This window comes from Carcharodon carcharias, chromosome 15, assembly GCF_017639515.1.
Source record: "Carcharodon carcharias isolate sCarCar2 chromosome 15, sCarCar2.pri, whole genome shotgun sequence".
NCBI classification, from domain to species: Eukaryota; Metazoa; Chordata; class Chondrichthyes; order Lamniformes; family Lamnidae; genus Carcharodon; species Carcharodon carcharias.
Window position 1 is genome coordinate 20707621 of NC_054481.1, and position 24430 is coordinate 20732050.

At 43.2% G+C, this 24430-nt stretch overlaps 1 protein-coding gene across 6 annotated transcripts in view; it reads right to left on the minus strand.

The window, feature by feature from the left end:
- epn2 (epsin 2) overlaps positions 1–24430 on the minus strand; it is a 62204-nt gene that overhangs the window by 9046 nt on the left and 28728 nt on the right. For 4 of the 6 annotated variants that reach the window (XM_041206482.1, XM_041206484.1, XM_041206481.1 and 1 more), the window contains 4 exons: positions 18275–18387; positions 3678–3785; positions 2312–2465; positions 1436–1621 (listed from right to left, as the gene is read on the minus strand). In XM_041206482.1, the coding sequence (XP_041062416.1) occupies positions 1436–1621; positions 2312–2465; positions 3678–3785; positions 18275–18387 (561 nt within the window). The remainder of the gene's footprint in view (positions 1–1435; positions 1622–2311; positions 2466–3677; positions 3786–18274; positions 18388–24430) is intronic. The other 2 variants (XM_041206485.1, XM_041206483.1) reach the window with 1 other exon arrangement.

A 24430-nucleotide genomic window follows, 5' to 3' on the forward strand; every position in this document is an offset into this window, starting at 1 on the left:
CATGCCAAATATTTTCATCAACTAAATCCAGGTTTACTTGCTATTTTTCAAAATATAGCTGTCATTTAATAGTGAAATGTACTTGACAAAAAGTGCAGAGCAAAGCCGAACAAGAACAGAACAGATTTGCTTAATTTGCAGCCCTGAAAGCTAAACTCCACAATCCTAAAACTATTTGGACTTGAGTAGAACATCAGGTAAATCAATTTAAAACAGAGACAGTAAATGATGTACTGTCCTTAGATGCCTCTGGTATGCTTTATGAATAAGATCAGACACAATATTTACTAAGTATTCTAGTTACATCGGTCAGAATATCAGTACTGCATCAGTTTTTAATAATTACAATAATCAACTAGCTTTTGAATTCATGCAGTTCGAGTGTTATCTTAAAGTGCATCAATGTATGTATGATCAAACTGAAATAGCCGTTGCACAGTTGCCATTAGACCATGGGCCTACAGATAAATCTAGCTGGTTTGACTTTAAAAAGTTATGATGAAATGACAAACACGTCTGAATTTTTCAATTTGTAACATTTCTTTGAATATCAAACTAGTGATCAGAAATAAATCATAAGAAGTTGAAATTCTTTCAGTTTGACAGAATGGGCTATACAATAGGGTTGCGATTTTTTTTATTCTTTCATGGGATTTGATATTCACTGGGAAGGTAGGCATTTGTTGCCCATCCCTAATTGCCCTTGAACTGTGTGGCTTGCTAGGCTCTTTCAGTTAAGAGTCACATTGCTGTGGGGCTGGAGTCATGTGTAGGCCAGACTGAGTCACATTGCTGTGGAGCTGGAGTCATGTGTAGGCCAGACTGAGTCACATTGCTGTGGGGCTGGAGTCATGCGTAGGCTAGACTGAGTAAGGATGGCTGATTTCCTTCCCTAAAGGACATTAGTGAACCAGATAGGTTTTTACAGCAATCGAAGATAGTTGTCATGGTCACCATTACTGAGACTAGCTTCATATTCCAGATTTATTGAATTCAAATTCCACCAGTTACTATGGTGGGATTTGAAACCATATCTCCAGAGCATTAGCCTGGGCCTCTGGATTACTAGTCCAGTGACATTACCACTACACCACCATCTCCCGCATCCATCCCCTTATCAATCAGGTCACGAGCTTGAACTATGCCCAGATAAATGCAATGGAATGCAGACAGCAGAAATAAATGATTTAAGACTGTATCCTCTATGTCCAATGGGCAGTCAAAAGCTGCTCATAATTCAGCACTGATATATCAAGTTTCACTCAGAGGGAGTTTTCTAATTCAAAGTTGATAATGTTGGAAATATGAAAAAAAAAACCCACTGGTTTTCAAAACGTGATGTGAAGCAACTTCTGAGGTCTTTACCATGCATATTCTTTTGTTTGGAGTGCATAATACTGACAATAGGTGGCAAAGTGGAAAATTACAAATTCACCTTCACATGATTCAATAGGCCTACCAGAAATAGAATCAGCTGAAGGACCTGGTCCCCAGGGATCAGCTGAAGGCTTCAGGACAGAGGTGCTCTGCGAAGAATTCCATGGATCATTATTTTTAGGAAGTGTTTGTGTGGCAGATAAAGAAGCACCCCAAGGATCAACAGCAGCAGTCGGTTTGGTATCTAGAACCAAATAAGACAAAAACCTTGGTAGCATCTGAAAAAAATTTATTTTTAATGCAAATTTCATAAGAATAAGATGGTTCTAGATTCCCACCCAGTAACAACGTAAACTGATATTTGAACCTGCGGTACCTACAGTGGGTGGATATTGCCAGGTCCTGGCCAGGCTTACTAGAAGAAAAGCAGGATGATTACAACCTAAAAATAAGACTCAAGTAATTATTTCAAGAACTAAACTTCAAAAAATATATGGTACTAATGAATTTTTAAATACTTCACTGATAAGTTTACATACTATGGCACTGCCTACAGAATAAGTCTCTGATCACACACAAAGGAAATTGCCCTCAGTCGTATTTGCCTCATAGTTTATGTTTTAAGTTTCCAGCTGCCTGATACCTTGTAGAAGATATTTAGATGTCTCTATCGTTTCAATGTATTTAATTCAGGATGATAGATTTCACACTCAATTATTAAATTGCCATCCTCTGAGAATCAAAAATTATTTTTAGCACTGAGAAAATCTGAAATATTTAGTAATTTGAATTAATCAAGTTAAAAATACAGCAGAGTGGAAATCTAGTACTATAAATGTAAATTATCATCAGGTAACTTAAATTCCAAAGGACCCTGCAATATTATCACAACACACAAATGCAAACAGCACTTTCACTGTACTAGTAATCATACCAATAGATTGCCAAGGGTCTGATGCTACTGGACTGCTTGCTTCTCTCCACGGGTCATATTTTTCTATATGAACTGGTCGGACAGATACTTCCCAGATATCAGGTTTTTGTGTTGCTGCAGTTGGCAAGGGATCCATGAGGGTAACCATGGATGCCTGTTATATAGAAGGAAAGAAAGTTATAGTATTTATTTCAGATACGAAAAGTCACTGTGAGACATAAACAAATTCTGACCTGGGATATATTTACATTATTTAAATCTTCAGATTCCAAATTTGCATTTTCAGATTCCAAATTGGAGCAAATTTTTAAAAAGTGCTTCCTTTTTGTGTCTATTACATTTTCTTTTTACATAATTTAACATTATACAATTCATACTCTTGGGTCCTGATTTTAATCAACTTAAAACTCATTCAATTATGCAGAGTTAAAATTGGGCCCTTACTTTCAGGACTGAAAGTTTATGAGTAATAGTGTTTTTTTGAAAAGGCACTAACAGCAAGAGATCTCCCCTAATGTTATTTCTTTCCTACACCATCCACAAATGAAAGGGCAAGCGGACAAATTTCTCTCAATGAGTGCAGGAGCTGTGCAAGAAGGGTCAATGGTTGACTCTTACTTTCTATGTAAAGTGTTCATCGGATTTTCACCTCTCATAACAGCATGATTGATATAGAGAAATCAGCAAATGGTGATTGGTAGAAGCCAGTATTCCCATACTCCAGGATAGAGTAACAACCAATATCCTGGTCTTGTAGCTGGATGCATTTTTTTTAAATTTACATTTGAAGTTGATTATGTAACTCTACTGCTAAGTAACTAAGGCTTATATTCATCACCCCCCACAAAAAATAATTGAAATTCTGTCAGGGGAACAGCATACGTGATTAACAAAAGCAACATTTTAAGCCAGTACCGATAGAGTGATAAACCAGCTGAAAAATATTATAGAAGACACAAAGATAAATTTTAAATGCTTATTTTTGCTGAGTCAAACTTCCACTGTCCCAACAGAATAGTCTTAAAATATTTGCCTTAATTTCAAGATAAGTTTATTTACAGACCTTGAATCTTGAAAATACAAAGTATCAAAGCACAGAAGCAGGCTGTTGCAATAGTTTCTTCCCATTCATCATTTAACTCCATAGACATATCCTTCTATTTTTTTTTTCTCATGTGCTTACCTAGTTTCCCCTTAAATGTATCAATGCTATCCACCTCAGCTACTACCTGTGATAGCATTTTCCACATTTTAACCACCCTCTGGATAAAGAAGGTTCGTCTGAATTCCTTACTGAATTTATTAGTAACTATCTCATATTGATGACTTCTAGATTATATTCAGAAGCAGACAGTATAAGCCTCACCTTTTTCTTCTTTGGAGCTGTGCTACCCACTATTACAGCTGAATTTCTGCGGCTCTCCTCCAAGGCCATCTGAAGTCGAAGATCATCACCACGACGAAGACGATCCTCCTGATGAGGATTACAGCACAAAATTAGAAAGAATTTGCTTTATTTACAAAAACAAGTTAGTTTTACTACTTTTTGGAACAGTTGTTCGGGTCATGACCACGATTAATGAGTTAAAGTAAGTATTGGCAGATGAAATAACAATATCAAAGCATGACAGCAACATTATAACACAGGAAAAATCCCTGGCTGCAGAGAATAAAAAGGACAGAAGGGGTGTGTTGCAAGATTTCAAGAAGACATAAGGAGAGAAAAGGGAAAAGGAGTCATGAGCCATCTGTGCCCCTAGAGTCAGTGGGACGCAAGAACCATCTGAGCTAGGATGCCAATTGCCTTAGTTTAAGTATAACTTTTGTTGCTTAATAAATTGTCCTGATACCATTGTGTCAAGTGACTCCTTGTCCAAAATTTATTGTCTCATCTCTGAACCTCTTACATCCTACAGTGAGACCCAAATAACAGCCTAAATCAAAGCAGCTGATTATGCATTTGTCCCTACTTTATATGCAATTCAATTGTTAATCTTCAAATACTTTTATTAATCTATGTCTTCTGATTTTAACCTGATCAGTGCACAAAAAAGTATACAAGAAATGCTGCATTATATATTTCTATGCTTTTCAACACAAAAATCCATTTGAGTATACAGTTAAAGGAATTGGTAACCTCCTGCTAAGATTTCATTGAGTTGTGATTTTCACTTGCAATCCAAAATCTGCTCACAAATTCAGCACAATGCAAGTTGTTACCAAATCCAGAACTTTGTTGAGCAAATTCCTTTGCCATTTGTCCCAACATGGAATGCACTAAATGTTATGCTACTCAGTTCTAAGCTAAACATGCGAACAAAGTAAAAGCTGAACTGAGAATGTATCTTCTCCCACATCTTGAAGCTTTTATAGCATTTCACACACATTTCTAGACTGGTTACAAGAGAAGGTTTTCTGGTTAACATCCTTCTTTCTCCCTTGGAGCCTGTCATTCATATTCAATTGCATTAATACTGATATGGCTAGCATTCCTCTGAAATCCAAAACTTTCCTTAAATACTGTAAACTTAAAAATATTCAGTAAACTCAATTGTTAGATTTTAATTCACACGTTCTCAATCTGCAGGTTTCTCATCCTACTGCAAACTGCTTCATTCTAAACATGAGAAAAGAACTACATATCACTGAATGTTACCTAAATGCATGTGCTACATTTGATAATTAAATTTATGCTTTCAAGCTCCACATTTAACAGTTTTATAATAACTAATTACAGACGGAGAAAAATATGTAAACAGCTTTTATGTTTGGTGATTAGAAGTGGGAGGTTCAAAATGACCAGGACATGAGGCTCTATTTACTATGCCCTTTTCCCGCACAGAGCATCACCACAGGAAAAGTTACAGACTGTTTTATAGTAAAGCTCTGATGAGTCAAGTCCGAGGGAATCCTCCCACAATTTAGTGTTAAGCGGAGCTTTGTGATAGCAGAGGAGACCCCATTCCCACATGAATGCATCTCAATGTAACCTGATAAACACAGTCTATGGGCGGAATTTTCCCAAATTTGCAATAAATGCGATAGTAGGTGAGTAAAACTGCATGCTGCCCATTGACGGCGAAGGGTTTTCATGCTGTATCGTCCCAAGCCCACCTCAGTATTTATGCTGAGAAACCCGAGAAACACAGCGTTTCCAGGGCAGGCAGACTCCTCATTCACCTGCCCACCATCACCCCGCCGTTGCATCACTCCAAGCTCCATGTTTAAATGCCAGCCGCACTCATTGCTTCCAGCTCACCACTACTGCCAGGGAGACATGGCCCTCAATGACAAGAAGGCTAAACCAGGGGACTGTAACGACTGGTCCCTTGAGTGACTGCTGGATGCCGTGGAGGCCCGCGAGAATGTTTTGTACCTCCGCTCTGGCTGCAGGATGGGCAGCAACATGACCAATCTGGTTTGGGAAGCAGTGGCAGCAGTGGTCAGGGCCAATGCCCTTCAGAAGAGGACAGTCACCCAGTGCCGCAAGAGGATGAATAATCTCCTCTGTTCAGCCCGGGTAAGTCACTCTTTTCATCACTCAACGCACACACACAAACCCAGCACACAGCCACAGGGCCCGCACTCATTGCCTGTTCAAGGGACATCACCATGCAATCTCTCTCACCATCATTGTCCTCATCCCATCCATGGGACTACTCACCACCCGCACAAGCCAGGCACATTTATCATCTGGCTCGGCAGACGTCCTGCTTACTTTCTCCATCTCTCTCCATGCAGGGCAGTCTGGCACACGACAAGAGATAAAGGTTGCAGACTGGCGGCGGAATGCCCAATATCAAGGTCCTCAAGGACTTTGAAAACAGAGCCATCCAGCTGGCCAGCGAGGATCTGGACTGGTCCCGTGCTGATGGCGAGGTCAGCACTGCTGTACAAAGTGAGGATTCAGCAGTGCAACATTCATCAGACAACCATGCTATGAAAGATGCGTCCTCTTTCACAGGCCAGTGCCATTCCCTTGTTTTCGCAGACATATCTGCCAAACAGCTGTTGAAGTTCATGACCCAGGCCTCCAATCAAGCCGCAAAGAAGCCTCTGAAGAGGAATCTGGAGGCACCTTACCTGTAATCCCGTCACAGCGCTCACCCACACCCTCCACCAGTGCTGAGACATACACCTCAGTGGGACCTGGAGAGTAGCCCCACACAATCTGGTGAGCAAATTGCACTGCCTGATCCACTGCAGACGGCGCCGGGGACTTCCCAGGTGTCTGGCACTCGAAGGGCTGCTGGAGGCCAGAAATTTGCTCAGTCTGAGTCAGATGATAAGCCTCTGGATTCGGTCATGTCACAGTTGCAAAGGCAAACTCGGGAACATCAGGAAGGAATGCTGCTGAACTCCTCAGATCGCAAGGCACGATGGAGGTGTTTGTTTGCCTTCAGTCTGAGATGATAGAGCTGGCATATGAAGGCACCGAGGTCAAGACTGGTAGGATGGCAGCCACCATGGAGACCTTGGCCCAGGACGTTACTCCTGCATGGTCTCAACTCCATCGTTGATGCCATAGTTGGCCTTCAACAGTGTGTAGTGAGAGGGGTGCCAGGCAGCTCGATCTCACTCCAGCTACCACTGCTCAAGGAGTCAGCCTGGTACCCCCGGGCACCCGTAGGGAGGGGGATCAACAGGTGCACACTCCGGGTCCATCCATCCAGGTGACTCAGTGTCTGATCCATCAGATTCCTCTCTTCCTATGACCTCAGCAGCTCCAGCTTCACCGGCCGAGGAGGGTGCCACTGCCACACAGCAGGAGCTGGAAAGCAGGCCGGGGCCCTCCATGTCTCAACCTTCCAGAGGACCCCTGCCAAAGTCATCACAACAGGGCGTCACAGTCAGCAGGCTGCATCCACCTCTGCTGTGGATATCCGGGGAGCACAAAGACGTAGCGGCAAGGTTAGGACAGTTAAGGAGAATTAGTTACACAGCCTGGGCACAGGTGTTAATCACTTGTGCACACTGTTCACTATTGTCAATAAACCCCAAGAATGTCTCCCTGCCTATGGCTCCTTGTTCTGGTGAGCAGTGCTCATCACTCAGATGTGAAACCTTTCTGCATAAGATAAAGGCAAGTGTCTCAGTCCAGGGCCTCTTCCCTGTGCTCAGTGCAGCCTTCAGACCAAAGTGATGGTCTGGCCTCATACTCCCTGAAAACATTACTGATGCCTGCACCTCAGCGGTGCTCATCATTGCTGCCAGAATGTAGTGGGCAGGCGCCACAGAGTTCTCTCATTCTCTTGGTGTACTCTCAGCACCTTTAAGGAGGGGCTAGCCCCCATCTCTTCAGCATCTGCGACCGCTGATGATGTGCTCCAGCTCCTGAAGGGCTCAAGTGCTGAAAACGGACAAAGCATCAGATGTTTCTAAAGTTTCATGGCTGCGTCTCTATGATATGAGCCTGATCACGGAGTGCAAGTAAGCTGCCCTTGGCCAGAAAGAAGTCATATATTCATAGAGGCTGTGTGAAGATATGTGGAGTGTCCTCACTGCATGTCGTCACCATCTTCCTGCAATCAAGCGACTGTTTGGGCCTCTAATGCCTCTCTATGATAGGAGCATTCTCAGAGGGCATTCACGCTGCCATAGGCCAGACTGGAGTCAAACATTCACAAATGCAATGTGAGGAACTATGGGATCATCTCACTGCATGTTGTCATCATCCTCCACAAATCTAGCAGCTATGGTGGCCTCCTGAGTGCACCTGCCTCGTCTAGCCAGTGCGAGGGCCTCAACCCCGTCATCGTCGCCTCAGAGGACCTCCTTACTGTCATTCCCATCGGCGTCCTCCTCATCGGAGGCAACGTGCAGCTTCTCCATCTCCTCCTCAGCCAGCTCATCTCCACGTTGGAGCGCCAGGTTGTAAGGGGCGCAGATGACAACGATGCGTGACACCCTTTGCGGACTATATTGCAGGGCTCCATCAGACCAGTCCAAGCACCAGAACCTCATCTTCAGCATCCCAATGGTCTGCTCCATTAAGGTGTGGGCTGCAGAATGAGCCTCATTATACAGTTGCTCTGCTGTAGTCTGAGGCCGTTGCACGGGTGTCATCAGCTACGGCCTCTGTGGGTAGCCCTTATCCCTGAGAAGCCATCCCTGCTGCTTCTGTGGACCCTGGAAGACTCCAGGGATCTGTGACCGACTGAGGATGTAGGCATGTGCACACTCCCTGGAAACCGTGCGCATACCTGCAGGATGTGTTTCTGGTGGTTGCACACCAACTGCACATTCAGCGATTGGAGGCCCTTGTGTTGATGTAGCCCACCGTGTGTTGCGACGGAGATCTAAGCACCACATGAGTGCAGTCACTCACACCCTGTGCCTGTGGGAAACCAGAGATTTGGGCGAATCCAATCAATCTTTCATCTTATCTGTCCTGGTCCCGGGCGAAATGCACAAAGTTGTGTGCCCTCGTAAATTTGGCATCTGTGACCTCCTGGATCCATTTGTGGGTGTAGGCTTAAGAGATCCCACAGAAGTCACCTGTCCAGCCCTGAATGAAGCCACTGACATAGAAATTGAGCGCTGCAGTCAGTTTCACAGTCATTAGCAGTGGATGCCCTCCATGTCCCCATGGCGCCAAATCCTACAGTAACTGGCAGATGTGAGCGACCAGCTCCCTAGACATTCGCAGTCTTCAGTGTCACTGGTTCTTGATCATCTGCAGGAACGAAAGGCAGCGTTTATAGATCCTGGTTGTCACTAGGCGCTGGCGTGTGATGGCTTGGCTCTTGGGCGGTGTATGTGGGAGCCCCAGCCACCCCTTCTTCCTGAAGTTGCTACTCTTGCCTCTGAGCAGCCAGGAGCCTCAGTCACTCTCTCCTCCATCATCTTCGCACTCTGTAGGCCATCAGGCATACAGCTAGTTCACCAGGCTCCATGATCCTAATGTATTCTTCCTGGAGAATGAAAGGGAGAGACACGTGGTTAGCATGGGTGTACTAAGAGCCTGTCCTGGTTAAGTGTGACGGCCCCTTAACACTTCTCAGAGTGTTGGCCACCACTTGGATGGCCAGCGATTAATGCGCTGCATGGCTGCTCTGTTAGCTTGAACCACGGGGGAGTCTGGTCCAAACCGAGATGCTGACATTGCAAGGGGCTGAGAGCACCTCCAGCAGTGACTGCTACATGGCCAGCTTTAGCAAGGAGATTGTACAACGTGCGCAATCCAACTGCTCTGCAGTCCAATAAAAGTACTCATGAATTTTCAGTCTGTGCCAGGGGTGGGGGTGCTCTGGAGAATTTGATGGCACTTTGATGCCTGTGTTGGTTGAGTGGGCAGATAGGCTAGGAGCCCGACACCAATCATATCAACGTGGCTGCAGCTGAAAGGTCTCAGTTGCAGAGGAATGGTCACTTTCTACAGGTTTCTCGAATGCGTGGCCACTCCCTTTGCCCACCCTAGCCACCCCCACCCCAAATGCTTGTGTGCTATATTCAACAACAGGGCTGCTCTTGCCGCTCCCCACTCCACCAGTTGCCTCACAAGTCTCACAAGTCCCCTCAATGGCAAGGTTACATTTGCAAGCCCCCCCCGCTCCCTCTCACAATTCGCCTCAGAGGCAAGGCTGCACTTAACCCCGACCGCCCGGCACCCCTGAAGCCTGCAAATGAACAGGCGGCCCTGCAGAACATTGCTGTGCACCCACCTCCAGTTCACCCAAAGTGCAGGCTGCCAAGTGCATGTCACCCCTGTGCTGCTGTGAAACACATTGGCGTGCTTTCCCGCCAACGTGCAAGAGCCTGGAGGGATGGCCTGATAATGATATGCTGATGGGTTGCAATGAGGTTCCCAACGACCAATGGCAGGAAATGTGGCCCACTGTCAGCGGGCTGAGTGGACAATTGTGACCTGCTTTCCTACCGTTGTGAAATGAACATTGTCTGCTAATGCCACCTATCACGCCCGCTGCCAGTGGGCACAGAAAATTCAACCCCATGTCAAAAACAACAGGGTCAAATATCAAATGAAACACAGTAAAGCAGTTAAGTGTGTGAAAAAGTCTTTATTCAATTTGTTCCCACCTTACAATGGCCTGACCTTGTTAAAGGTCAGCGCTTTACATTGAAAAATGTTGAGTTAGCACTGGAAAACTCAACAATCTTTTTCTGTTTAGTGTGCTGCCTTCAGACATACACAATACAGTCCAGCATGTCTTCAATTCAGTCAAACATATTTTAGGTGTGTGTATACTGCAGTACGAAATAACAGAGCATCTCTACGGTCTCGGTTAGGGAAACAGGCGGGTGATCTCCAAGTGACAACAGTTTTAACTCTCACAAAAGTTTTGCCATACTTGCAGGCTTTGCATGTCCTTTCACAGGGAGGTCTGTGTGTCAAATGATGGCTTGCCCAGGGCTTCATGAAGTGATCTAACTCCACTCTGATTGGCTGGCACAGTCATATGATTGGCTAATCCGGAGTTAGCATTGCAAAATATTGGCTTATCATGGGCATCAAACTATTGGATTTTTAAAAATATTTTTCCAAGTCAGGATAGTGAGTGGTTTGGAGGGAAACTTCCAGGTGGTGGTGTTCCCTTGTATCTGTTGCCCTTGTCCTTCTACATGGTAGTGGTTGTGGGTTTGGAAGGAGCTGCCTAAGGAACCTTGGTGAGCTTCTGCAGTGTATCTTGTAGATGGTACACACTGCTGCCACTGTTTGTCGGTGGTGGTGGGAGTGAATGTTTGTGGATGGAGTGCCAATTAAGTGGGCTGCTTTGTCCTGGATGGTGTCAAGCTTCTTGTGTTGTTGGAGCTGCACTCATCCAGGCAAATGGAGAATATTCCATAACGCTCCTGACTTGTGTCTTGTAGATGGTGGATAGGCTTTGGGGAATCAGGGGATGAGTTACTCACCATAGCCACAGTATATACATATGGCTAGTCCAGTTCAGCTTCAGGTCAATGGTAATCTCCAGGATGTTGATAGGAGATATTCTACTGGCAGGAACGGTTGACAATTTCGACATAACCAGAATGTCATATCATCTGAGTTTGACACATTGCGATTTTCCTGTTTTTTTTAAACCAGATTGTTTGTCGCAACTTTCACTTTAGAGTCAAATAGGAAATAACAATTGTATGCAACCATCAATACTCTGAACTCAAACAATTATTGAGTTTTCATGCATTCAATCTTTGGTTGGTAACTGACAAATTTGATGGCCCGTGAGCTTCTGGGGATGACCCCTTTAAGAATAGCTTTCGCTAGAAGATGATTTATTTAAAAAGTAATTAGTCACACGATCAGTTCCTGGAATAAGCTGCCGGTGAGATAAACAATAGAAAAGCCAAAGGTAAGCAAGGAATTTATTGCAGAGAACATCTCTTTCAATCACTCTATTTTAGAGCAAGCTGGTTGCAGGAAACTTCGCTTTTAACAGACTTCAGTGGGAATTGTTTGCGCTGATTTAAAAGGGTTTAAAACCCTTGATAACTGAAGGACTCTATTAACAGTGAGTTGGACTTCTGGAACAGCCAAGCTGGGGGGTTGGGGGGTGGGCAAGGACAGGAGGGTGCACAGGCAAGAGCGGAGAGAGTGAAGGGCACCCAGGTTGAATTGGGAGTCTACAACTGTGGGGTGTTGGAGGACATTTGAATGGAAGGCCTTGTTGGAAGTAAGCAGAAGGCCCAAGAAATCAATCCTTAAATGATGCTTTGGAACAGCACTCAGATCAAGTGGTAAATCTTCCAATTTCTGATAAGTATCTGACTGGAGGTTCTTGGGGTAAGTCAAATGGGTGTGGAAGGAAATTTCAGTTAAGAAGTTCGGTTAAGAACATGGGTAACTGTGTTCACTGTGCATTGAATATACCTTAGACAGTCAGTTACGTTACAGTGTAGTTATTAGTATTCATGTTCTCTGATTTTGTGTGTAGTAAAATTCTTTGGTTTTAGCCATGAACCTTTTAGTAAATACCTGGGTTTTCAGGTTTCAAAAAAAATAAAAACTGTACTGGTCTCTACCGGAAATCAAAATACTAACAATCTTTATATTTTTAAACATACTATAATTCAATTTGAAAAGAGATGAAACATGAAGTGCACCCTGCACTTGTAATTCTACAACTTTCATTAGAAATATTTCATTATAGAAATACATGAAGTCCAGCCACATCTGGAAAGAGAAGTGGGTCATGAGGAGTAGGGACAGCGCAGAAGCCTTGGTGAATTGTGCTGGAAACACCAGATTTTCTTAGGACTGCTTTTCTGAGGTTAGCAAATGTGTTTTTGTTCTTACAGGCATGCCCTTGGCAATCTAGTGAGGCCAAGAACTATTAAAAAAGCTTAATGCTATCAGTGGAACTTCAGGTAATTCCTTAGGTTGTTACAATATCTATATTGGGTACCTTGAAAAACTGTAAAGTAACCAGTACATTGTACAGATTGGATTCTGCTCATCAGGAATGTGTAGGCCAGGTTGTTTTTTTCATTCCTTCATGAGATGTGAGCATAGTTGCTCATTCCTAATTGCCCTTGAGAAAGCGTGGTGAGCCACCTTCTTGAACTGTAGTCTATCTGTTGTAGGTACCCCCATAGCACTGTTAGCAGGGCAATTCCAGGAATCTGACTCAGCGACAGTGAAGGAACAGCAATATAGTTCCAAGTTAATATGCTGTGTGGCTTGGAGGCGAATGCACAGATGGTGATGTTACTTGCATCTGCTGCCCTTGTCCTTCTAGGAGGTGGAGGTCATGGTTTTGGAAAGTACTGTCCAAGGAGCCTTGGTGAATTGCTGCAATCCATCTTATAGACAGTATGCACAGTTTCCTGTGGGTGCCTGTGGTGAAGGGAGTGAATGTTTAATGTGCTAGTTGGGGTGCTAATCAAGCAGGCTGCTTTATCCTAGATTATTCAAATGTCTCAAGTGTTGTTGGAGCTGCACTCATGGCAAGTGGAGGGCTTTCCATCACACCCTGAATTGTGCCTTATAGATGGTGGTATGGTTTTAGGGAGTCAGGTGAGTTACTCACCACAGAATTCCCAGCCTCTAACCTGTTCTTCTAGCCACAATATTTTTATGGCTGGTCCAGAATAGTTTCTGGTCAATGATAATCCCAAAGGTGATGATGGTGGGGGATTTAGTGATGGCAATGCTATTGAATTTCAAGGGGAGATGATTAGATTCCCTCTTGCTGGATATGTAACCTGCTACATATCTGGCTAAGCCTGAATATTATCCAGGTCTTGCTGCATGTGGCACTGACTGCTTCTATATCTGAGAAGCCATGAATGGTACTGAGCCTGTAATCATTAGCGGACATTCAAGACTGCTTTCAGGTCTTGTGATGGAGGAAAAGGTGAAACTGGTTGGGCCAAGGGTACTACCCTGCAGAACATCTGATGCAATGTCCTGGGGCTCAGATAATTGACCTCCAACAACCACAACCACCTTCTCTTGTGCTAGATATGACTCCAACCAGTGCAGAGTATTGTGTGATTCCCAGTGACTTCAATTTTGCTACGGCTCCACCTCTAGAGTAGAGTAGTGTGTGTAGAGTTTTAGTCTTCTTATTTAAAAACGGATATAATTGTATTAGAATTAGTTCAGAGAAGGTTGACTCAACGAATTGCCGCTTAGCTTATGAAGAAAGGTTGAACAGGTTGGGCCTATATCCACTGGAGTTTAGAAGAATGAGAGGTGATCTTATTTAAACATATAAGATCCTGAGAGGACTTGACAGGGTGGATACCGGGAGGATGCTTTCTCTTTTGGGTAAGATTTGTACTAGGGGACACAGTTCAACAAATAAGAGATCTTCCTTTTAATTCAGCGAAGAGGAGAAAGCGTTTATCTCAGAGGGTCATTAGTATGTGGAATTCTCTTCCCCGGAGAGCAGTAGAGGCTTGGTCATTTAATTTTTTCAAGGTTGAGTTAGATCAATTTTTGATAGACAAAGGAGTCAAGGGTTCTGAGGCAGACAGGAAGGTGGAGTTGAGACCACAACCAGAGCAGCCATGATGTTATCAAATGGCTGAGCAGGCTCGGAGGGCCAAGTGGCTTACTCCTGCTCCCAAGTCCTATGACGCCTTCCATTAGTTTGCTGGTGATCAAGAGCAGACTGATGGGGCAATAATGGTTGGATTGGATTTGTCCTGATTTCTTTGTAGCTAAGACCTTGGCAATTTTCCACAATGTCAGGTAGATGCCTGTGTTGTAGCTGTACTGGTACAGCTTGTCTAGGGCCACAGCTAGTTCTGGAGCACAATTCTTCAGTACTACAGCCGGATGTTGTCAGAGCCCATTGCCTTTGCAGTATCCAGTGCCTTCAGCCATTTCTTGATACCACGTGGAGTGAATCAAATTGGCTGAATACTGGCATCTGTGACACTAATCTCAGGAGAAGCCAAGATGGATCATCTAACTCAGCACTTCTGGCTGAAGATGACTGCAAATACTTCAGCCTTGTCTTTTGCACTGATGTGTTGGGCTCCGCCATCATTAAGGATGGGGATATTTGTGGAGTCTTCTCCTCCAGTTAGTTGTTTAATTGCCCATCACCATTCATGATTGGATGCAGCCAAGACTTCAGAGCTTTGATCTGACCTATTGGTTGTGGGATTGTTTAGCTCTGTCTGCTGCATGTTACTTTTGCTGTTTGGCATGTATGGTGTGTGTTGTAACTTCACCAGATTACATCTCATTTTAAATATGCCTGATGCTGCTCCTGATATACTCTCCCGCACTCCTCATTGAACCAGGGTTGATTCCCTGGCTTGATGGTAATGGTAGAATGAGGTATATGCTGGGCTCTGATAGGACACAGTGGTATAGTGGTAACGTCACTCAACTGTTAATCCAGAGCCCCAGGCTAATATCCTGGGGACTTGCGTGGAAATACCACCATGGCAGCTGATAGAATTTAAATCCGGTTAATTAATTAAAAATACTGGAATTGAAAGTTAGTTTCATGGCCACCATTACTGAGGCTATCAATTGTTGTAAAAACCCATCTGGTTCACTCATGTCCTTTAGGGAAAGAAATCTGCCAAACTTACCTGATCTGGACTGCATGTCATTCCAGACCCACAGCAATGTGGTTGACTCTTAACTGCCCATTTAAAAAGCCTAGCAAGCCACTCAGTTCAACAGCAATTAGGGATGGGCGATAAGTGTTGGCTTTGCCAGCGACACCCACATCCCATGAAAAGAATAAAAAAAAGTTACAGATTGCAGTTGAATACAATTCCGCAGTTGTTGATGGCCCATGGATGCCCAGTTTCAAGCTGCCAAATCAGTTCTGAATCCATCGCTTTTAGTATAGTGTTAGTGCCACACAACATAATGGGCAGTACCTTCAGTGTGAAAACGTGCCTTTATCTCCACTAGGACTGTGCAGTGGTCACTCCTATCGAGAATGTCAAGGGCAGATGCATCTGCGTCAGGTAGACGGAGGGTGAGGTCAAGTAGGTTTTTCACTTTTGTTGGTTTCCTCACCACCAGCTGCATGGCCAGTCTGACAGATATGTTCTTCAGGACTCAATAGGCTTGGTCAAGTAGTAATACTAACGAGCTTTGAAGTGCCCCATGCAGAGTACATTCTGTGCCATTGCTACTCTCGGTGCTTCTTCCAAGTGCTGTTCAACACGAAGGAGGGCTGATTCATCAGCTTAGGGAAGGCGGTAGGTGGTAGGTGGTAATCTGCAGGAGGTTTCCTTGCCCATGTTTGACTTGGTGCCATGAGACTTCATGGAGTCTGGAATCAACATTGAACTCCATGGCAATTCCCTCCCAGTGGTATATCACTGTGCTACCGCCTTTGCCGGGTCTGTCCTGCCAGCAGAACAAGACGTAGTCAGGGATCGTGAGGGATCAGTTTGGGACAATGACTAAGGTATAATTTGGTGAGCATGACTATATCAGACTATTACTTGAATAGCCTGTGGTACAGCTCTCCCAATTAGGCACAAGCCCCCAGATATCAGCGAGGAGTTTGCAGGGTCGTGTACCATTGTCGTTTCCGGTGCTTCAGTGAATGCCAGAGGGTCTGTCCATTTTTATCCCTTTTTGACTTTTCTGTAGCAGTTTGGTACAGTTTGAGTGGTTTGCTAGGCTGTTTCAGAGGGCAGTTAAGAGTCAAACACATTGATGTGGGTCTGGAGTCACTTGTAGGCCAGACCAGGTAAGGGAGACAGATTTCTTTCCTTAAAAAGAACATCAGTGAACCAGATGGGTTTTTACAACAATCTGATAGGAAGTTTCCCCTTGGCAGGTGAGTTTAGAACCAGAGGGCACAGTCTCAGAATAAGGGGCAGGCCATTTAGGCTTGAGTTGAGGAAGAACTTCTTCACTCAGATGGTGGTGAATCTTTGGAATTCTTGAACTCAGAGGGCTGTGGTAGCTCAACAATTGAGCATGTTTAAGACTGAAATCAATAGATTTCTGGATACCGATGACATCGAGGGGTATGGGGATGCCGCAGGAAAGTGATGTTGAGATAGATGATTAGCTATGATCTAATTGAATAGCAGAGCAGGCTTGACAGGCTGAATGCCCTAATCTTGCTCCCATATTCCTATGCCAACATCTTAACAACTGAATGCAACACAATCATAGCAAGCGACATAAGTAGGTTTCTTGAGCTCTGCCTTTCTGTTTTTTTCCCTACCAAAGTGAATAACTTCACATTTATTCACATTATATTCCATCTGCCATGTTCTTAACCATTCACTTAGCCTGTCCAAGTTCCTTTGAAGCCTCCTCCTCACAACTTACATTCCCACCTAATTTTGTGTTCATCAGCAAATTTGGAAATATTACATTTGGTCCCTAAATCCAAACCATCTATATAGATTGGGGCCAGCACTGATCCTTATGATATCCCACTAGTAATAGCCATCCTTAGAATGACCCATTTATTCTATTCTGTTTTCTGTCCATTAACCAATTTTCAATCCATACCAATATATTATCCCCAATCCCATATGCTCTAATTTGGTTTTCAAACCTCCTGTGTGGGACTTTATCAAAAGCCTTAGTCAGTTGTGATGCTCCCTTTGCTGTTTGTGAGGGGTTCCTTGCACCTACTGTTTATCTAGTGAGGACTCAAACCTTTTCCTGTCTGTTATCTCATTGTGCGGGCACGGGAGGGGAAGAAGGGCATAGGTATCTTTTAAGATCAAGACTGGTCTACGATGACATGCCTGGGGACTATTGTTTAGAACACTCAACTCATCATAGAAGACAACACAAGCTCATACCTAAATTGTGCAGGTCTGTATGTAGTATTTTAAGGCACTACTGCAATTTGCCTAGCCTAGCTCACTAATGTAACCCTTTAGAACTAGCCTGTCATTTGGGGCTGAGATTCTTCCCACTCAGCTCCAAGTAATCCTTCAAACCACTGCCCTAATGGGTAGCAGGGGAAACTTACCAAGCTGCAGGAGTGCAGAACAGCCAGGAATTAAAAAGATTACACAAAAGGATCGGAAATAAAAATTAAGAATCAGAAAAAAAGAGAACTGCAAACAAAATCTGTTACAGAAGGCAGAAAGGAGAAAGAAAAAGGTAGGATTAATACAATTTTCCTTCATTTGGACAGTGATGCATGTGATAAAGTAATGCAAAAGTCTGAAACTAAGTCTCAGCGCTTCCTTTTTGAATTCGAAAAGTAATGTTAGATGACAATTCTTCTGAGATGAGGGAAGGATGTTCACAAGTTGTATTTTTGCACAGAATACCTGAAGTTAGGAGGCCCACTAAACTCAATGTCAAACTGTTTTATAGGAGTTTTAGAAGACTTATATATCTCTTAGATGTGCAAGACTTGGAATTTCAGAAATTCCTTTCAAAAATAAAATGCAGCCCTTTAAAAACGTGCAACTTTACAAATTATATTACAAATGTCAACAAACAATTGCCCATTGCAAACAGGATCACACAATCTGACTGTCGATAAGTAACATACTAGGAATGTGGAGTGAAACTAATTATGCAGGCTGTACCTGTTCCGCTGCTTCCCTACTCATGGCTAAAGCCAACTGCAACTGAAGTTCTTCTTCTCCACTGGTTTGTGGTCTAGCCTGTTCCAATTCTGACGAAGCACGTGGAGAGGTTGCTAAAAAAAAGGCATATATTAAAACTAACAGTCAAAAAAAGTAACACTTCAAATTGATTGACACCACAGGAATGACAAACTGTAGATGCAATAATACAGAATATCCACTTCAGAATTAAGTAACTGCAATTGAATACTGCAAATGGTTTTAAATGCAGAGTGAAAATACATCCATTTTCAAGATAAAGACATCCTATGAATGTAGTTTTATTTGGAAAGGTACACTTAAGCTTAAATTAAAATTTATTTTCCACATTTATTTGAGTTTTGAAATCAGCTTGACCAGTAGGTTTAGCTTAGGCCATTGTGAGGATGGAGGAAAGGTAATGAGGAACTTTTCATTTTTATTCCATAATTTCAATGCAACCATGGGTTCTAGAAATATTGTTGGCATGGTCATGCATTTACACTTTTAAACTGCTTACTAATAAAACAAGTTTATTAGTTTAAGGAAGCCTTAAAAAAAACTATGAACTTCTACCCAACCATAACTCCCTTAGCCGCAACATGTGCTCACACTACCTGTGAATTACAAACTGGAAGCCTAAAGGTCACAGCATCAGAGACTGCAGGTGAGCTGGGCAAAACTTAAATTCTCAAATGTATTATGCTGTTGCACAAAACAGTATCAGAGAATTAGTTATTGATGCTTAGATCAATAATCCTTACACATTATCTTGGGATCAAAAAGTAAGCTATTAATTTTATTTCCATTCTAGGTAAGTTCTCTCATAATACTGTGCTTATACCTCTAACTGACTGGAATAAAACATACATACTTAAGGAAAAACTGGTGATTCAGTCTCTGTTGTAGAGCAGCTGCAACTATCAACCATGTTGACAGGTGACGGAATCATCTCCTCATATGAAGGCTAGCTGCAAAATAAGCAAGACCTCTCCTGGCAACTAAGCAGTTGCAGACCACAGTGTAGGGTAGTGCCTCTACGTTATTCAAAACCTCCATGAATGTACTTTACAGCCCCCAGTGACAAGGTGAGTAAGGGCCACCATTCAATAAGTCCTACCACAACAAAATTCTTCAACAGTAAATCAGCTGATTGTATGTGAAGGTGGACAAAAGGATGCAGCAAGGCCTGGTCCTCAGTTATACAGGCTCACCTGTTCATTGCCACTAGGCAATGCCCCACCAAAACAGTGTGGGGCCTTCTGTGCGACAGGCCTCCCACTACACCACGCAGAGGCGCTTCTATGGATGGCAAATTTCCTCAAGCCCTTTGGCGATCAGCTAATGGTAAGGCAGCAGGATTGTGATATCTGGGAACTTCTGGTCACAACCTGATACAAAGGCAGCAGTTACCAATTAACTACTCCACTCTTAACTGAGATGGAAGCATGATTCGGTGATTGTAGCTGTGTCTAAGCACCCTTCTTCAGGATTAGATCTCCTCACCTTACTAGGAGTAGAGGCTAGAAAAGATGCCCTAAAAATAACCTGCCTCACTCCAAATTGGCTGGAAAATCCACATTCAACAGGATTACACATCAGCAGTAGAACTCAAAAACAAAGGTTTTAGGATCCTGGAATATCAAGACGTTAACGGATGACTCAGAACAGATGGACAGGCAGACAAACAAACATCAATAGTAGCCCATAAGCTCTGGGCCTAGACATTGGCAAAGTAGCCCTTTTCTTCTGGAGAGGGAAATTGCAGGAAGAATGCAGAATTCATGGCATTTTTGATGGCAAAGCCAACAATCTCATTCCCTGTTGGGATCAATGAGCATTTTATGACACTCAATCTTAAGCGCAAAGGAATCAATCTGTCAGCCTCATCAGCAGTGGTGCACCTACCTTGGACTCCGAGGATAAAGAGAAAGAAACCTACTATTCCAACTTAGACGCTACTATGACAGTTGTACCATCACAGTCAAAGATCACATTTCTCGGTGATTTCAAAGCCAGGGTGGAAGACAACCATGCCCTTTCACCAAACACCAGTGGAAAGCATGGGAAGTCCAATTCCAATGGTATCTGCCTCCTTGCCTTACGCATTGAAGACAACAATCTTGTGGTCACCATCACCCTTTTCTGGCAATAAACTGCTTCAAGACATCGTGGCAACATCCATAATCAAGCACTGGTACCTCATAGACTACGCGATTGCCAGGACCAGGGATTGAAAAGATGTGCACATTACACGTGTTATGAAAACGGCTGATAAATGCTGGACGGATCCAGAGACTCATACCTTGTTATTAGCACTTGAGGCAGTCTGCAAAATGACCCAACTGCTGAGACAGCTTCAGAGAAAATTTGAGATTTTTGGTTTGTCAAACTGTATCTACCTCAAGGAATTTTAAGAACAAAATCGATCGGAAACTACAGGAATGGATCATCGCACCATTAACCAATGTCCAAAATGGAATGCAATCACTGAAACTGATCACCACTCATACATGCTAAGGAATCCGTGGCACACCACTGAAAGACCCCAAGACTGGTTTGATGACAGAGATGCAGAAATATGCAAACTATCAATTGCAAATGGCAACATTCCAAAACCCAGCAACAGGATCCAAACTCCACAGAAAAGAAGTTCATCCACCAGAAAGTCAAAACTAAAGTTCAAAAAGGAGCCAGCAATTTGAAGGAATGGACAGAGAAAGCAGTGGAAATTCAACTAATCACTGTCATGCATGACAGCTGCACCTTTTTCAGAACAACCAAAGAGATCCATAGACCTCCAACACACTGGCCAACACCAATTAAGATCCAAAGATGATAAGGTTCTCCTCAAAGACATGGACGCTTGGCCTAAATAGCCAAGTGGTTATGGTACTGGGTTTGTAACCCCAAGATCAAGAGTTCAAATCTCACAATGGCAAACTATGAAACAATGTAACTTCATCTGAAACAGATGGAAATGGGTTTGTACTCAAAAGAGTTACTGCATGCAGGTGTAATGAAAGAAAGTCGAAGGCATGGACACCATCAACACCTGCTGGGAATGAGAATCCCACCTGTGGACATGCACTACAGGAGATCCTCCCACAACATGCAACTGGAAGTGAGCTAGACAATGATCCTACACTTAATGAAGTGCTAACAAATAAAAAAACAACAAAGCCTCTGGTCTTTACAACAGCCCTGTGGAGGTACTGAAACTTGGGGGCCTATTTGTGAAGCTCTGGCAGAATGAAGAAATTCCAGTGATCTAGGGGACACCATGATGATCATAATCTTCAAGAAAGGAAAGAAGTTGAAATGTAGCAACTACAGGGACATAACTTTGCTCTTAATTGTTGGCAAGGTCCTAGCTAAATTACTTCTTAGAAATCATCTCTTGTCAATTGCAAAGAAGATCCTTCCAGAGTCCCAGTGTGGCTTCTGATCCACCAATTGAACAATGACCATGATCTGCACAGCATACCAACTTCAGGAAAAGTGCAGAGAACAGAATATCCCTTTGTACATGGCTTTCTTTGATCTCACAAAAGCCTTTGACTCGGTGAATCAAACTGCCATTTGGAAAGTGCTACAGATGCCCAGCTAAGTTCATAAACATCATCAGTCTCCTACGTGACAAATGCAAATAACGGTACTGTACAATGGCTCCACTTCTGTAACAGGAGTGCAGTATGTTGACGATGCACTAGTTAATGCTCACTCTGAAGAATCACAACAAACACTTGACGTATTCGCTGAAGTCTACGAGAGCATGGGACTTGCTATTAACACCAGGAAGGCCAAAGTCCTCTACCACCCCACAAAAAATGATTCAAATCCAATGCCTTCAACTGAGATTTATGGTGAAGTGTTAGAAAATGCCCCTCACTTCCCATAACTTGGAAGCTATCTATCCCAAAAGGCTGACGATGAGGAAGAGGTAATGGCTCAACCTAGGGTGCTCAAGTTTGAGAACCATGGTGTCAGGCCCAACACTAAACTGAGTCTACAATGGTTTTCCACAAGCTCCTCTACAGTGCTGAAGCTTGGACAATTAATAAACATCATATCAAGGCCCGAGAATATCATTAAAGCCCTCTTAGGAGGATATTGTGAATCAAGTGAGAATACTAAAAAAAAATGAACGTTCTCCAATTCACAGGCATGTCAAGTATAGAGGCCATGATATGCTCACATCAGTTGAGATGGATGGGACATGCTGCCAGGATGCCCAACTCAAGACTGTTCAAACATGCTCTACTCAGAGCTACGCCAGGGAGCACTTTCACAAGGGGGCCAAAGGAGCAGACAAAGAAAATCTCAAAACCTCCATGAAGGTCAGCTCTATTAATGAGACTTGGGAAGCATATGCCCAATGGTGACTAAAATGGTGATGCATCATCAATATTGTACCGGTAGAAATCTGCAGTCTTGATGATAAATAGGAAGTCACAAATGCAAGCTCAGCTCAAGTGTTGAACAGGACACTATGCTTTGGTTCATCTCCAGCAAATGACTGCAGAGAAGGATCGAACATGGAAAAAGAGTTTATGATAGAGACTGCAAACAATGACTTTGATCTACGCAGTGCTAAGTTGGAGAAGGTTGTAATGTGTTCAATAACTAAAGTTGAGCATGATGGCTTTGACAGCATGGAAGAGTTGTCATGGAATAAAAGGTGATGGATAAGGTTTTAAAAACAATAATCAGGGAGGAAAAGAAAAATCAACAGGCACTAGCAGAGATTTCAGAATCGTTACAGTGCAAGAGTCACCATTTGGCCGATCATGTCTGCACCACCTATCTGAATGAGCAATTCACTTACTGGCATTCTCCTACCTTGTCCCTGTAATCATGCACATTCTTCCTTTTCAGATAACAGTCCAATTCCCCCTTGGATGCTTTGACTGAACCTGCCTCTGCCACATTCTCAGGCAGTGCACTCCAGATCCCAATATCGCTCTATGTGAAAAAGCTTTTTCTCAAACCACTTTTGCTTCTTTTGTCAATCATACCTAGCACAAAGAAAGGTGGTTGTGGTTGTTGGAGGTCAATCATTTCAGTTACAGGACATCTCTGCAGGAGTTCTTCAGGGTAGTGTCCCAAGCCCAACCATCTTAAGCTGCTTCAACAATGAACTTCCTTCCATCATGTGGTCAGAAGTGGGGATGTTCGCTTATGATTGCACAATGTTCAGCATCATTCAACACTTCACAGATTCTGAAGCAGCTCATATCCAAATGCAGCAAGACCTGGACAATATCCAGACTTGGGCTGACAAGTGGCAAGTAACATTCACGCCACACAAGTGCCAGGCAATGATCATCTCCAACAAGAGAGAATTTATGTAAAACTCTGATTGAAATCCTTTTTGGTTCATTAACATATCAAACCCACTTCTTACTGTTGGCTTTAGACTCTTGCAGTTACTCTGGTTCTTAATCCAGTTTCCATATTTACACCCCCAACAGCCTGTCTTCCAGTACACAAGAAATATGACAGGGTTATTAACAGAAGATAATATAATTTCTTGTTTTCTTGTCACAGTTTTTGCCCTTCAGTGTCATAGGTCGAAGAGTGAGCCGTCAAGATGACATCGGAGATACACTCCCTCTTTGAGATCCTTGACAGCATGGTTAAGGACGCAGGTAAAGAACAGGTTAAAGAGGACTGATGCTAGAATGCAGACTTGCTTCACTCCATTTGAGATCCTGGAGGGAGTTGATGATGTGCATAAGCCATTGAAGGTTGCAGGAAAGGTTGAGGGAGCAGTTAATAAAGCCTACTTTATTAAAGTTGAGCTTGCATAAGCCACCAGTTTGGCTTCTGGCTGCCACACATTTTGGAAGGATGTGAAGACATTAGAGAGAGTTTTGGATTGAGTTGTTTTAGACTAAAGGGGGATACATGCAGGTTGTAAAAAGGTGTAAGTAAATAAGGTGAAGATAAGGTAAGTTTACTTTTTTTTATAAAAACCGAAGAGCTAAAGTAGAGTCTAATCAAATCTGGGGAAAAAGCATTTCTAAAGAGACTGGTTGAGACAATAGAGATCTAAGGGGAGGAACGCATTTAAGGAAATACTGAAGCCTATGTGAGAAGGTAGCTGTTTAAATCTCCCAGAAGACAGCAGCATAG